At 34.0% G+C, this 15,522-nt stretch overlaps 1 protein-coding gene across 1 annotated transcript in view; it reads right to left on the bottom strand.

Annotated features, from left to right (window-relative positions):
- PCLO (piccolo presynaptic cytomatrix protein) overlaps nucleotides 1-15,522 on the bottom strand; it is a 416,657-nt gene that overhangs the window by 83,314 nt on the left and 317,821 nt on the right. Inside the window, exons 11-14 of the mRNA XM_036247507.1 lie at nucleotides 9,418-9,526; nucleotides 8,810-8,877; nucleotides 7,238-7,452; nucleotides 85-135 (exon numbers count right to left, since the gene is read on the bottom strand). Coding sequence (XP_036103400.1) covers nucleotides 85-135; nucleotides 7,238-7,452; nucleotides 8,810-8,877; nucleotides 9,418-9,526 — 443 coding nt within the window. The remainder of the gene's footprint in view (nucleotides 1-84; nucleotides 136-7,237; nucleotides 7,453-8,809; nucleotides 8,878-9,417; nucleotides 9,527-15,522) is intronic.

Genomic DNA, 15,522 nt, shown 5'->3' on the forward strand with positions numbered 1-15,522 from the left:
GACAGTGCTTACAATTTCAATAGACCGGGGGGAAAACAATAAAAAAAGATGGTATAATGATGATTAAAAAAAATACTTTCATACCTGAATTTCCCCCGTAATTGGATGAGAGACAACCTTTGTTGCATCAGTAGGCTGTAACATTAAAAACATACATTATAATAATGAATAAACCCTTTGTAGAATTTACCATTTTAACTTCCTCTGAAATTAAATTATATTTGGTCAGAGCACACCGACTGGAAAATATATTTCATCCATTTGTCTGCTTCAGATTATGGGATCTGCTTATACTTCTCAATACATGTTTAATTTTATAGGAACATAAATCTACTTTTCATTTTGTTAAGCCTGTTTTGAAGCTATAATTTTATACCTGAAGTAATGTATTTTCAATTACTTAAGAAAATGAACACTTTTGGTTCAATGTATTCCACATAAGTATTTATAGGATTTAAAGATCTATAGAGTATTAAAAAAGACATTGTTTCTTTCTGTACAACGCTGCCTAGGAGACAGGAGTTATGAAAGTCCATCCTTGTACTCCTTTGTTTGGTGCTTAAGCCCTCCCTGCTCCCCTCTGGGCGAAGCACCCAGGCAATCGCTTTCTAATATCTCACACGCATTTATAATTCCATCCCATTCTATTTAAGTTCTCATTTCTTTAATACATCCCTATGTTAGTAAAGCCTTAAAGTCAGGAATATGATGTGGGAAACGGATTCGTACTGCTGAATAAATGACTGGTTGCTGACTTGTTACATTTCAATTAAATATTTGTAGAAAAGGAGAAATGATGTCCCTGACCCCAGATCTTATAGAATTTCAGGCAATGTAGAATGTGGCATCAATACTGGGAGACATTTACTAAAATGGGGGCCAGCTTACTACCCTACAAATAAGGCCCTAGTCTCTGGTCAGAAGTGGGGGAACCTTTTTTTCTGCCAAGGGCCATTTGGATATTTATAACATTATTCGTGGGCCATACAAAATTATCAACTTAAAAATTAGCCTCCTATATGTGGTCAGGCCTGATGTGGCCCGAGGGCTAGATGTTCCCCGCCCCTGAAAGGATGTATATTGACCTTGTTTCAATAATTAACTGGAAAAGAAAAGATCCTTAATATTTAGGTGTGTATACTTGTTCTGCCACCTTTTCCTTTAGATTTTTATCCTGGAAATGAGAGTAATCAAAAGGAGAAAGCTATATCCCAGGTCGGGTTGGTGAAATAATTACAGGAAAAACAAACATAATCATTGGCAACGTTATGGGGTGTGTTAAATTTTCTATGCCATGCATCCTTTATTCATCTGGTTTATTTATAAGAATAATCACTTATTAACACTAAAACCATGCTCTGGCTACAAAGGATAAATGTTAGTTATTGAACAATTATATTTACTTAATAATTATTTTACTATTTAAATTTCAAGGAAAGAAAACTGAATCTAGAAAAAGAAGGGCCACATACACAAGTTCCTGAAACTCTTTAGGCCTAAATTGAAGACGGGAGTTTCCTACCACCAGACATCCGCACTTCTCAATGAAGAAGGTTTGGGAATAACTGAGGTAAGAGGTCAAAAGTGAGGCAAAAGAAAAAGCAAAGTGTGATTATGAGTAACCTTTCTTGATGTGATTTTTTCTTTTTTAACAGTCATAGCTTATGTGACAAACCTAACTGGATTTACCACAGATAATAAATTTACGGACCATAAATTTTTAGTTGTTTGGGGGTCTGGCAGGGAATGCATAAGGATGCAGAGAAATATTGTAAATTATGGGAGGGAAAACAGAAATATCTGTTGGACACCAGGCAAACCACCAGCTACAGGTAGTTACATGCCAAGATTAGAGCCAACTACTGTCTTTTCTAATGATGTTGTACCTCTGTGAGGCTGGTTTTTATGACCGTGGTGACAAAACTTGTACGGCAGGAGAGCCAGTGAGATCAGCAGGGGACAGGAGCCGCGTCCAGTCGGATTCCAGCCTGCACAGCTGTGCAGTGCTGTCGGGGCACATAGCCCACTACTGTGTAATTTTAGTTATTAACACTGAAACAAATGCATATTTTAATTTTATTTTATGTGTATATTTTTTAACGATTCCTAAGATGTTACGACATAAATGTGGATTAAATAATTTGGACCTAACTACTTAATAAATGAAACTAGTTTAAGTATTTTGGGGCATATGAGCACCATGGAAAAATTACTGAGAATGTTAAGTATGCCATGACCAGCAGAGTTTGGGAAACCAAAGACCTATAGCATAAGAACATTTAAAACTAATAAGCACTTCAGCTGAATTATTTATTTATACCATGACTTGGAAGAAATTATTCAGACTTTAAAGAAAAAATTAAGAAAGTCTGGTTAGAATTTCAGAGACAAAACATCTTGAAGCAGCAAAATAAAAATTTTGAAGACAAAAATTAATATTAAATTAGTTTAACCAAAGTAATTTAAAATAGTCTTATAGCCCTGGCCTGCATGTCTCAGTGGTTAGAGCTTCAGCCCATGCACCAAAGGGTCGCAGGTTTGATTCCCAGTCAACGGCATGTACCTGGGTTGTGGTTTGATCCCAGGCTGTGGTTGGGGCTTGTGCAGGAGGCAACCAATAGATGAGACTCTCTTACATCAATGTTTCTCTCTCTCTCACTCCTCTCCCTTCCTTCCACTCTCTCCAAATATAAATCAATCAATCAAGCAAGCAATCAATCAATGTAAAACAATATCCTTGGGTGAGGATTAACAAAAACAAAAGAAAACAAAAATAAATAAATGAATAAACAAACAAAATAAAATAGTCTTATATACATGGCTTATATAAATTTTCAACGTATTTACTAATTTAAATTCATATTTTACCTACATTTATTCAAGAAAAATTTATTTAATGTATTATTAATAGATTAATAATTACTTATGAATTATCATTTAAAATGTTTAATAGATGGTGTTCTAATTATATAAATGTATAATTATGCTAAATATAATTTAAATGTTTTAGTGTTAACAAATTTCATTGCATTAATATTTTGTAATTTAATTTTATTTAGTCTCATACCTAATGAAAACACAAAAATTAAAACTATAATTCTCAAAATTATCTAAGGTACATATGATATTTGGGAATATTGTATTATCCTACTCAGGAATATGTAAGCCACAGACTATCATTTAATGTTTCTATTACTTCTCAATATAAATTTTTTAACATTGTTGGATTTAGAGAACAAATATAAGTATTGCCTTTTATGCATACTATGTGTTAATGGGTTAAGAAATCTCATTAAATTATTTATTCATTCAGCACAAATGTTTTGAGAAACTCTGTGCCAGTTAAACCTGAAGATAAACACAAGAAAAGATGAATAGGTCATAGTTCCTTTCTTCAAGAGTGTTACTATCTAGTGACTATACATTTCAATTAAGACTAAACATATACATATATATCTCAAAAATAATCAGAATTTATTATTACTAAAAAAAGCTAAGCAATCTCTATACCATCACTGTCCAGTAGAATATAATATGAGCCACGTAGGTAATTGAAAATATTCTAGCAGTCATGTTTATTTATTTATTTATTTATTTTTTATTAATTAATTTTTGTTACAGATGTTTCTCCTTTTCCCCCACTCATTCCCCCCTCCCCCTCCCTCCCGGCCCTTCTAGCAGTCATATTTAAAGTATATAAGTAGGCTGGTAAAATTAACTGTAATAACATATTTTATTTTTTATTTTTTTATTTTTTTCAGGGCCAGGGACAAACTGCAACCCAGGTATGCGCCCCTAGCAGGAACTGAACCGGGGTCTCTTTGGACAGCAGGCCGACACCCCAACTGCTGAGCCAAACCGGCCAGGGCTAATAACATATTTTATTTAATCCCATTTATTTCTTTGTGAAATCAATATAAAATTGTAATAAGATATTTACATTGTTTTTCTCATACTAAGTCATCAAAACTTGGCATATCACTCACATATACGGCGTATCTCAGTGAGGACTAGCCACACCGAAGTGCTCCACTGTCACATGTGGCTAGCAGATCAATATAGCTCCATAACTTTTTATTTTAGCCAAAATAGTATAAAAACTACACAAGCCACATTCTTGGCATAAAAATAATTACCACACATCATAAAATCCCCTAATATCATTTCATTGATGTTTGCTCTCTAATACCTACTTCCATCTTCTAATCACTGCCCCAAAGTGAACACATTACAAGAAATCAAGTTTTTACCCTCATATTATTACATAAGTGTCATCAATGTTTTAATTCAAAATATTTATTTATATTGTTACTATTCCATCAAGCCACTCTACTGTGCTTAGGGGGCTACAGAGGAAATAGGAAATGGTCCTTGGTTCTTAAGGAGCTTGCAGTCCACTTGGGAGGATACAATAAGCAAACAAGTAACTACAATCAAGATACAAATTGACTTAGATGTGCATAAAGCATGAGCCATTTGGGGGGGGGGGGGAGAAGGAAGGAATGATAACTCCTGGTTTTAGAGAAGGATTAGAATATGGAAACACTTCATGGCAGAAAGCTTCCTGTTATTTTTATTTTATTATGCTTTACCAGTGGCTCTTCATTACCTGCAGATTATAGTATAAAAGCAGACACAGCATATGAGGTCCTCCAATTTACAACCATCTAGACATCTCCTTTATTTTCTTACCCTTACATCTTTTGGACACCTATGTTTAGGCATGAAATTTGCATTTTTAAGAGTCTTTTCATGTTGAACGCTCTGCTTAGAATGCTGACCCCTTTTCCTCCTTCACCAAAGTGATTCATTAGCTAAACCACCAGCTTTCCTAACCCACTCTCCTACATTCCTTTTTTTTTTTTTATCATTCTAATGACTTCCAACATTATACCTTCACTGAATTTGTTTACACATCATTCTTCATCTGTAATTAGGTCACTTCTCAAACTTTGAGGGGATTTACACTCACTTGGAGAACTTACTGAAACCCAGGTTGCGTGGTCCCATCCCCCAGTTGCTGATTCAGAAGGCCTAGGGTGGGATAAAGAATTTGCTTTTTTAGCAAGTTCCTAGATGGTGCTGATGCGGAACCACTGGTTTACACGGTACGCAGGGTCAGGATCTTATCCTTCTTTGTATCTTGGGTGCCAAGTATAACCCGTGACACTGAGGTGGTACCCAAAAATGTCTGTGGAAAGTCGGAATGTGCTGGTAACACCAATAGAGTACGTAGAAGCAAGGCTATTGTAAAGATCTTTCAACATTATGCTTACTGTGACACTCTCCCAAGGAAAATCATTGACCGGCCCTTTTAGAATGAGCAGGATAGGGTCCTAAGCAGAGGTGGGGCCAACATTCCAGGAAGCAGGGTACCTTCTAAACAGGATGATGATCCAATCAGACCACCCACAGATTAGATAGTTGAAGGAGAGTTTAAGAGGAAGGAAGAGAGCCCTGGCCGGTTTGGCTCAGCGGTTGGAGCGTCGACCTGCGGTACAGAAAGACCCGGGTTCGGATCCCCGCTAAGGGCACGTACCTCGGTTGCAGTTTGTCACCAGCCCTGGTTGGTCGTGTGGGTGGCAGCCACTTGATGTGTCCCTACACATAGATGTTTCTCTCTCTCTCTCTCTCTCTCTCTCTCTCTCTCTCTCTCTCTCTCTCTCTCTCTCCCTCTCTCTCCCTCTCTCTCCCTCTCTCTCCCTCCCGCTCTATCTGAACAAAAAATGGAAAAATGTCCTCGGGTGAGGATAAAAAAAAAAAAAGAGGAAGGAAGAGAGACTGGTGAGTGGAATTACCAGTAGTGAATGCAATGCTGGTAAAAATAAAAAATAATAATGCTTTGCTAAAGAAAAGAAGATAGAAAGTTACTAGAGACTTATTAGAAAATTAGAATTAACAGGATTAGAATTCAGGAAATGATTAGACAATGTGCAGGAAGAGAAAAGCAGAGTCAATGATGCTCCTAAATTTTTACTTAATTACTTGAGCTGTCAATTGCTGAAATAAAAATATCAGGATGACAGACTTGTAAAACTATGATGTGTTTGCTTTGGAAATGTTGGCAGGCTTCATCATTTTTTTAGGTTTTCACATGGAGATATTGAGAAAAAAATTATCTGCTACATGGAGATACTGAGAAAACAAATAGTCTGTAACTCAAGAGACAGTTCCCCTGAGGCAATCTTTCATATTTAACATATAATTGCATGTTATAAAGTATAGTTGTGTTAAAATTTATTTTGAGGTTGAGTTTAACTATCCCTGAATAAGTCTTCATGAAGCCTTGTTATATTTAGTTTGGAATAAGTCATTTTATGATTCAATGATTAAAATCATCCTCCCTTTCTTGTTGGCTTCTGTATAAAAGGGATTTTTGGTGACATCTGCTTTGGTTTTATACTTAGTAAAACAAACTTTTATTCTGAAGTCCAGTCAATGTAATCAAGAATAGCCTGTCCCTCTCATATATCTGACACATGAAGGAAAACCTTTATGCATGTTTAATCAAACAAAAAAAATTTCCAGTATATTTATTGACCATGAGGAGACTTTCTCTCTTAACAATAAAATCTGAGGGAAAAATTACAAACTTCCTACAATTTCTTCTGCTTTTATAAGGTTAAACAATTCTGTTTTCTTTTAATTCCCCAGTAACTCTGAAATGACATTAGTGTTAAAAGCGTGTTAGAAACACTTGTTTCAGACAAAGACTTGCATCAAGAGAAAATTTATTAGTATGGAATTAGGGATAAAATTCAAAGTGGCAATACTATGTTACTGTTTTTCCTTGTTTGTTATTATCCTAAATTCTCTTTGTGTCTTCTTTACCTTCCAGTTACAAAATCGAATGTAATGTATATCTTGTGTTTCTAAAAAGATGCAAAGCTAATATTTAACATACAAAGAGGTTCAGGTTTATGCAACAAAACAGAGAAGAAAATAACCAGAAAATAAGAAGCATCAGGCACATTTTCCAAGTTACTCACAATAATGACTGCTGAAGTACTTTAAGAGATGTAGAAATACATCACCTTGCTACATCTTGAATCAGTTATGTACTCAGAAATGAAAAACTTGTTTATTTTTTTTTTGCTTCAATAAATAATTAGGAAATGAGAAATCATAAGAACACCTAAGAAATCATAGAAATCATAGAAAGTGGTATTGTGTTCCCTATCTCCTAGTCTGAAAAAGGAGGAAAAGTAACTCAGAGGTCACAGTGGGCACTTCTCACCTTGCTGCTGCTGTGTTTCTTCTTGCTCACTGAGGGTGACCCTGGTTGCCCAGGGCTGGGAACGGAACTGGATCCTGCTGATGTAGGACCTGAATGAACATGAGATCCTTTCTCGGGGACAGAGGACAGAACCAGCGGCGACTGCTGTAGCGAAACTTTCTGGAGCTCTGCTGCCAGCTGCTTAGGATCAACCCCTGGGGATTTTGCTTTATCCACTACAACAAAATAAAATGGCTTTACACATTCCTCAATTGCATAGGTACTTAACACCATGGAACTTATTTGAGTTCTAGATGACAAAGTCAAAACATTACTTATACTACAAACTAAATTTAAAAAAATAAATAAACATAATTGTAGCATTATGTCTCTATTTCTAAAGACATTTAGAAGGCTCAGAGAAGAGCAAAGGAATTCTGAGTTACAGAGGGAAATTGAGGTTCCTATTACATCTTCAGAAAAAATGTTTTTAATGTTTTACATAGAGAATTGTATGAAGATAAAATATTTTGTTGTATTGACCGGACTTTAATTTGTATGACCAGCTATTTTTCTTTGTCTAACTTTTAACTATATCTTTTTCTAAGGGGGAAATTTTAAAGAGTGCATTTACACGTACAGGTGCATGGAAGTTTCAACAGGTCTTGGTCTGTTCTATTTAGTGTAGTAACCTAGACTCAGAATGCTGACTGGAGCACAGGAAGTGCTCAATACATACATTTGTTAAACAAAAAAATAAGTGATATTTTTAATCTTACAATTGATCTAAATTTATAGACTATATTATCTAAGAGTTAAATCTCTTCATTATGTACTTATGAAATTACATGTTGATTTCATTTATTATAAAAAGGCAGTCAAAAGGTTCAGGAATAAATGTTGCAAAACCCAATTATGGTAAAAAGAATCAAGTATTATCTAAAAATTATATTTGACCAAAAATAAATAGCTCCATGGATTATTATAATAGAATTAATTTATTTTTGAAGATTTAAAAATGTGAACTCACACAGCAAGAATTTCATATAAATTTGTTTATTGGGTCTAACATGCAAATGTGTGTTTCCCTAGAATTCTACAAATGTAGCTACAATGCTTTTGATTTTCTTTACTATTACATAGATATAGAAACATCCATCTGTCTACAGCTTTCTTTTCTCCTATATTTATGTTTATGTCTATATCTTCATCTAAGCTATATCTGCCTCAACAATTGCAGATGGTTCCCAACTTAATAATAGTTTGACAACAATTTTTCAACTTTATAATGGTACAAAAATGATATGCAAAATAAGTTACATAACATACTCAACAATTTATTATGAAATAGGTGTTTTTCAGATAATTTTGCCCAACTATTGGCTAAAGTAAGTGTTCTGAGCTACATTTGAAGTAAGCTAATTTGAGCTATGATGTTTGGTAACTTAGGTGTATTAGAAGCATTTCTGACTTAAGGATATTTTCAGCTTTTGATTGGCTTATTGGGGCATAACCCCACTGTAAATAGAGGAGCATCTCTACTTCTACATCTACAGTTTTACTCACGGTTGAAAGCAGGTTGTTTTCACCTACCAGGTTTTGGTGGTTCATGAAGTTCCAAGTGCTGGGAATTTTCAGAATCTGATAGCATATTGAGGTCCCTAAAAATTAAAACAAAAATTTAAGAAAGAGATTGAGGAAGCCTGAGACAAAACTCCCTTTCTCCCAACTACCCTGAATATTTTTTTAGTACGTAAATGAGAAGTGGTTAATGATATAAAGCAATTTCAAAGCATGCTCACCGTTCTAACCGAATATATATTTGCAATGCTGTTAAAAGTCAGCTGATAAAAATGAGTATTTAAGGTGAAATCTTTATGGATTAAATGTAAGTTTATTTTGAAATACCATATACATCCATAACATCTAAATGGGTTTAGGTTTTTATTTAAATGAAGCATGTTTCAATAAAAGCATGAAAGGGGAGAGCTATTGACATGAGTCAGAGACAAAATTATCTGAATTCTTTCTATGCTTTAGGCTTTGATTCTGAACACAAGAAATCTATAAAACTTGTATTCACTTTATTTTCTCATTACAGAAAATCTTGCTGACTGGCAAAGGTTCCACCTTAACAATTTTAAATTAAAGGAGCCATGAATAGCCAAAAAATGGAAACAAAAAGATGGGGAAAAACTCACAGTCTTACACATATTTCTGCTTCCCCACTTTGCTGACTAATGATACTCTGCACTTCTTCATATGTTTTAGAAGTTAAAGGAATTCCATTCCATTCCAATACTTGCATCCCTAGAAAGACAAATTCAAGTATCACATAAAAAATGTGTGCTATTTCTAGTCTGGGTCCATAGGGCATAGAAGACACTGCTTTGCATTTACAAACCAACTCAGCACACCATTTCAGAGAACATCAATCAGTTCAAACTTCTCTGGAACGTTAATATCAAAACCACATGTAGTTTGATTTCATCAACTTACCTGAACAAAAAACATATAATAGAACATGCAAAATGTTGCTTTTGAAAATCTATTAAATAGTATCAAACACATGCATTTTGTTCACACTGCTATAAAGAAAACATTATTGAATGTGTATTGCTTAGACCAATATTGTGTCAGATAAAAAATAATTACAATCACCAGTATAATATTTTCATGGGAAATGAGCAGCTAGAAAATTGTAAACTTCCATATTTTATCATAGAAGGGGAGCGGTAGAAGAAAGTGATTAGGATTTTGTTGTTAAGCTCCCCTTAACAAGCTGTTATACCTTCAACCTGACTCAGATAAACCAATTTCCATGTTGTGTCTTTTCTTCACTACATGCAAGACACGCCTGAGTAGAAGCAGCAGAAATGCTATGGAGAGGCCAGCTTCATGGATGTATAGGTGGCCTGTGCAGTTAGTACAAACCCCTGTGCTCACAAGGTCCTATGCTTGGTTTAATGCTTTGCTGTTGCCATCTTGAAATTCTTAATCATGCTTGAACAGAGAGATCTACATTTTCACTTTGCACTGGGTCCTGTAAATCAGGTTGCTGGACTAGTTCAAGGCTTTTCATGTTTCTTCTCTATCTAAAAAGATAATTTTCATACAAGAAAGTAGTAACATTGAATATTTCAACATTTTACATTTAGTTTCTTTGGTCCGTTTTTTATGAGCTGTCAAAATAATTTAGGGACAAATATTTGGAACAAATCAGGTGGTCCTAATATGTAGCTTTGTAAGATAGATATAAATTAGATAAATTCATCCAAAGTTAGAGTGCCCAAACACCCTGCTCACAAAGCTACATATTAGGACCACCTGATTTGCACCAAATAGTTGTCCCTAAATTATTTTGACAGCTCATAAAAAAATGGACCAAAGAAACTAAATGTAAAATGTTGAAATATTCAATGTTACTACCTTCTTGTATGAAAATTATCTTTTTAGATAGAAAAGAAATTGTGAATGCTATCAGCTTTACCTGAGAAAAATATCAGCATGTCATACTAGGCTATAATTAAATAAGAAGAAATACTTGTTGAAAAATTACATTTTCAACATGCTTCACAAATACCTATTGTTCAACATTGGTTTCAATGGGAAATTCTAAAGTCTAAATATGACATGATTGAGTCTTTAAAAGTTCAAAGATTTTGATATACATTGAAAAGCATATTACCAGTTGTAAGCAAGTAAGGAAAATGCTTTTACTATAGTAAAATAGCAAAAAAAATTTCATAAAAATGTCCACAACAACACAAACAAGAATGACTTTTCCATAACTTACTCTAAGAACACTTTATCTTCAGATGGGCCTTAGGTTTATTTCAACAATCCCAGGCTGTTGTACACACAAAATGAGAAAATTACATAAAAGACAGTGATGATACCACTAAAGGAAAATTTAGTACTGAAAAAGGAAAAACACACTTTTTTTTCCTTTTAGTCAGGAATAAGAGTATATTTCTGAACAGATGATTTTGAATGAAAACAAATAATGATCTTATAATCCAGAAATTGCATTGTCACTTTTCTGTAGGAGCATATTCAATGAAAAGAAATAGCCACACAGTCTTCACACTACTTCCGTTGGATTGACCTGTTCATTTTTCACATCTCAAAAAAATAAGGGCAAATTTACAAAACATATTTTTTCAGTGAAATAAAAACTGCTTCAAGTCTTTAAAAGAACTATTTAGAATCATTAATAACATTGCTGAAAAAAAAAATAGAAAACTAGGGTCTTGCCTAGCTATCATATGCTATGTCCCATGATACACCCGCTAAACTACTGTCATATTCTAAAGGTCTATCCATGTTGTTGCAAATGGTAGTATTTCATCTTTCCTTATGGTTGAATAGTATTCTATAGTATATATGTACCACATCTTCTTTATCCAGTCCTCTATTGAAGGACATTTTGGTTGTTTCTATGTCTTACCACCATGAATAAGGCTAAGAACCATATGATTTCACTCATATGTGGGATATAAAACTGAAACTCATAGACACAGAAAACAGAATAGTACAGTAGTTACCAGAGACAAGGGGGTGGGGAGGGGTTGTAAAGGGTAAAGGGTGGGGTATGGTAACGGAAGATGATTTGACTTTAGGTGGTGGGCACACAATATAATATACAGATCATGTATCATAGAAATGTATACTGAAATTTATATGATTATTAACCAATGTCGTTGTAATTTAATAAAAAAGAAACATATAATTCTCACAACATTTTGAATAGAAAATATTTAAGATACAGAAAAGACTACAGAACTCTCCATGTTTATCCATACTTCTTTTTTAGGTCTGAGTACACTGAAAATATTTGGAATCAATGACTTTTATATTCACAGATCTAAAATAGATTTAGCTTCAATCATAAAAAAATAATTTTAAATTAAAGAAAATCAATTACATATATTTTATAGTATCAATGGTAAATAATAAAAAGGTCATTGAAGAATAATTATACAAATCAAATTATATGTTTTAAAAGCACATTACAGCTATTTTATAAAGTTGTTATAAATCAGGCAAGATCTTTATAGATGCTCTAGTCTTAGTCTTTTATCCATATATTAGAAAAAAAAGAGGTAACATGACTTTTTAAACATCACACAGTTAATGGTAGTGTAGAAATATGAAATCCATCTGTCTCTAAGGCCAATGCTAGTATCAGTTCATGGGAAACCTCATTCAATGCATGCCAACTAACCTACAGTCCAGACCACCTGAATATAAACAGTGTTCATATATGTAAAACATAGCACAAAGAACACATATTATTTATAATGCCATTTTAATTACAATAAAGAATTTAGAAATTGTGTTATCTATATGACAATATTATTTGAAGACTCAGGTTTATAAAAACTGAAGACATTATTGAACAAACAGAAAGTTGTGGATATATCATTTTATGGTGGGTAAATAATGACAATTAAGCACAGAGAGTCCCAAACAAGATGAACCCCAAGAGGCCCACAAAAAGACACATCACCATCAAAATGTAAAAGGTTCAAGACAAAGAGAGAATCTTAAAAGCAGCAAGAGAAAAGCAGTTAGTTACCTACAAGGGAGTTCCCATAAGGCTGTCAGCTGATTTCTCAAAAGAAACTTTGCAGGCCAGAAGGAAGTGGCAAGAAATATTCAGAGCGATGAAAAACAAAACCTACAACCAAGATTACTCTATCCTGCAAAACTGTCATTTAGAATCGATGGCCATATAAAGAGTTTCCCAGACAACAAAAAGTTAAAGGAGTTCATCACCACCAAATCGTTAATATATGAAATGATGAAGGGTCTTTTTGAAGAAAAAGATAAAATATATGAACAAACAAAATGGCAATGAATATATATCTATCGACAATGGAATCTACAAACAAAATGAACAGGCAGAACAGAAACATTCTCATAGATACAGAGATCATTTTGTTGGTTGCCAGATGGGAGGGGGGGTTGGGTGAATGGGTGAAAAAGGTGAAGGGATTAAGAAGTACAAGTTCATTGCTAGTCTGACAAACCTCAAAGGGAAAGGGGTTGGGGGTGGGAAGAAATAAACCAAAGAACTTATATGCATAACCAATGGACACAGACAATAGTGTGGGAAAAGGCAGGAGGGGAATGGGAGTGGGGAGGAGGGGGTCAATGGGGAAAAATGAGGAACATCTGTAATACATTCAACAATAAAGATTTTTAAAAATAAATAAATAAAATAAAAAAAGCTGAACAGCTTTCTCTACTCAACTCCCAGAAAATAAGTCATATTTCTACGGCCATGTTGATTGGAAATGAAGCTGAACCCTGCTGAAAGACAAAATAATGTAGAAAGGATTGATCAATGTCACAAATGATCAGGGAAATGCAAATCAGCACCACAGTAATTTATCACACCTGTTAGGATGACTACTGTCAAAAACACCTGATTATAAAAAGTTCTTTTGATTTAAAGAAATAATATTAGATCCATTTTACTTGTGTTAATAGTACCGATATAGGATTTTTTTAAAAGTCAGTTGGCATACTTTTCCTCATTTTATCTTTTCAGAAATACAATAAAATAGGTGGGGTAAGTGTAATTATCTCCCCTCCTTTTTGTCACATGTGAATCCTCAGCTTTAGAAATTATATTAGAGGTACTGTAGTTCAAAAAGTTAGGTGTCCTGATTCCTCATCTAAGTTCAGGAATATTGGCATTTTAAGGGCTTCTTTTATGTTTAAGATACACAGACTCTCTAATTATAAAATTTTGGCTACTTTTATAGTTAATATCTTAGATTTGAGTATATAATCAATATCAATAAATGTGTTTAATTATGATGAAACGAACCACAAGTCCACAATATTTAGTCCATGTGTGTCAAAGAGAGGACAAGATTTTGGTTTACATATGGTATCAGTTATGATTTCTGACATGATTTCTCCTACTAAGAAGGGTTAGGACCATCATGAACAAATGCTCACATAAGGCCAATAAGATCCTGATTCAAGCATAAGAGAGAACCCCAATAAGACTGGTGGGTAGGGAGTTAAGAAATGGGAATGGGAATGGATGAAGATGAGTTGAATGAGTTGGTGTATGCTACAAAATGCCTGGTAGTCACACTGAACCTGGGCTCAATTCATTTGATAAAATAAGACATGAGAGGTAAGGTTTACCATAAACCAATTGTTATTTTAATAACACTCTGCAGTTTGGAGGAGGTGTGTGCCTTTTCCCCCTTTGTCACTCCCACTTTCAGAAAGTTAGTGTGAGTCTTTTTCAAGTTTTACCCTCTAGCTTTGTTTTATCATGTAGGAATTTAGATTTTTTTATAGCAATAAACATTTACAAATATTTTTATTTATTACTTTATTATTGAAAGTATTATAGATGTCCCCCTTTTTACTCATTCCATATAAACTTTTGGAGTGTTTGTTTTAGATCTGTGAAATATGCTGTTGGTATCTTAATAGGGATTGCATTGAATCTGTAGATTGCTTTGGGTAGTATGAACATTTTAATGATGTTGATTTTTTTGATCCATGAACATAGTACATGTTTCCACTTTTTCATATCTTCTTCTGTTTCTTTTTTCAATGTCCTGTAGTTTTCTGAGAATATGTCTTTAGATTGCTGTTTTTTAAGTGGTGGAGTGCCTTTTGGTTACTAAATTTTAATACTATGTGTAGGAACAAATGAATGAATATATTGAGGTAATGCCTATTGAGCTAAATTCTTATCATACATGTTGTATTATATATATATATATATAAATATATATGTATTATATATATTATGTGTATTATTTATATATATATATATGTTATAAAATGATATAAGATTATCACCACATCCCCTGTTCCCACCTTCATCTGAACAGCCACATTTCACACTTGGGTTATTTATACAGCTTCCTAAATGCTCTCCTTTCTACCTTTTACTCCTCCAAACTAGTCTGGTTACAGCCATCAGAGTGATGCTATTTAAAGTCATTCAGCTAGTATGAGCCCAATGGCTTCTCATCTCACATCAGTAGAAGCTGAAGTCCTTACAATGTCCTACAATACATTACCTCTTTACTTTTCTGACTGAAACTCCTTCTATCCTTTCTCTCAGTTCCAGCACATTGGCCTCCTTGCACACACTAGGCGTGCTCTTGTTCTAGGCTTTGGCCCTTTTCATTCCTCTGCCTTTACTACATTCTGGTTCACTCCTTCCTTTCCTTGGGGGCTTCACTTACTTTTGCCTTTTCAGTGAGGCCTTTCCTGACCATCACATATAAAATTGCAAGCCTGCCCTCCTACAAGCCATT

The sequence above is a fragment of the Molossus molossus genome, unplaced genomic scaffold (genome assembly GCF_014108415.1).
Source record: "Molossus molossus isolate mMolMol1 unplaced genomic scaffold, mMolMol1.p scaffold_m16_p_7, whole genome shotgun sequence".
Taxonomy (NCBI): Eukaryota; Metazoa; Chordata; class Mammalia; order Chiroptera; family Molossidae; genus Molossus; species Molossus molossus.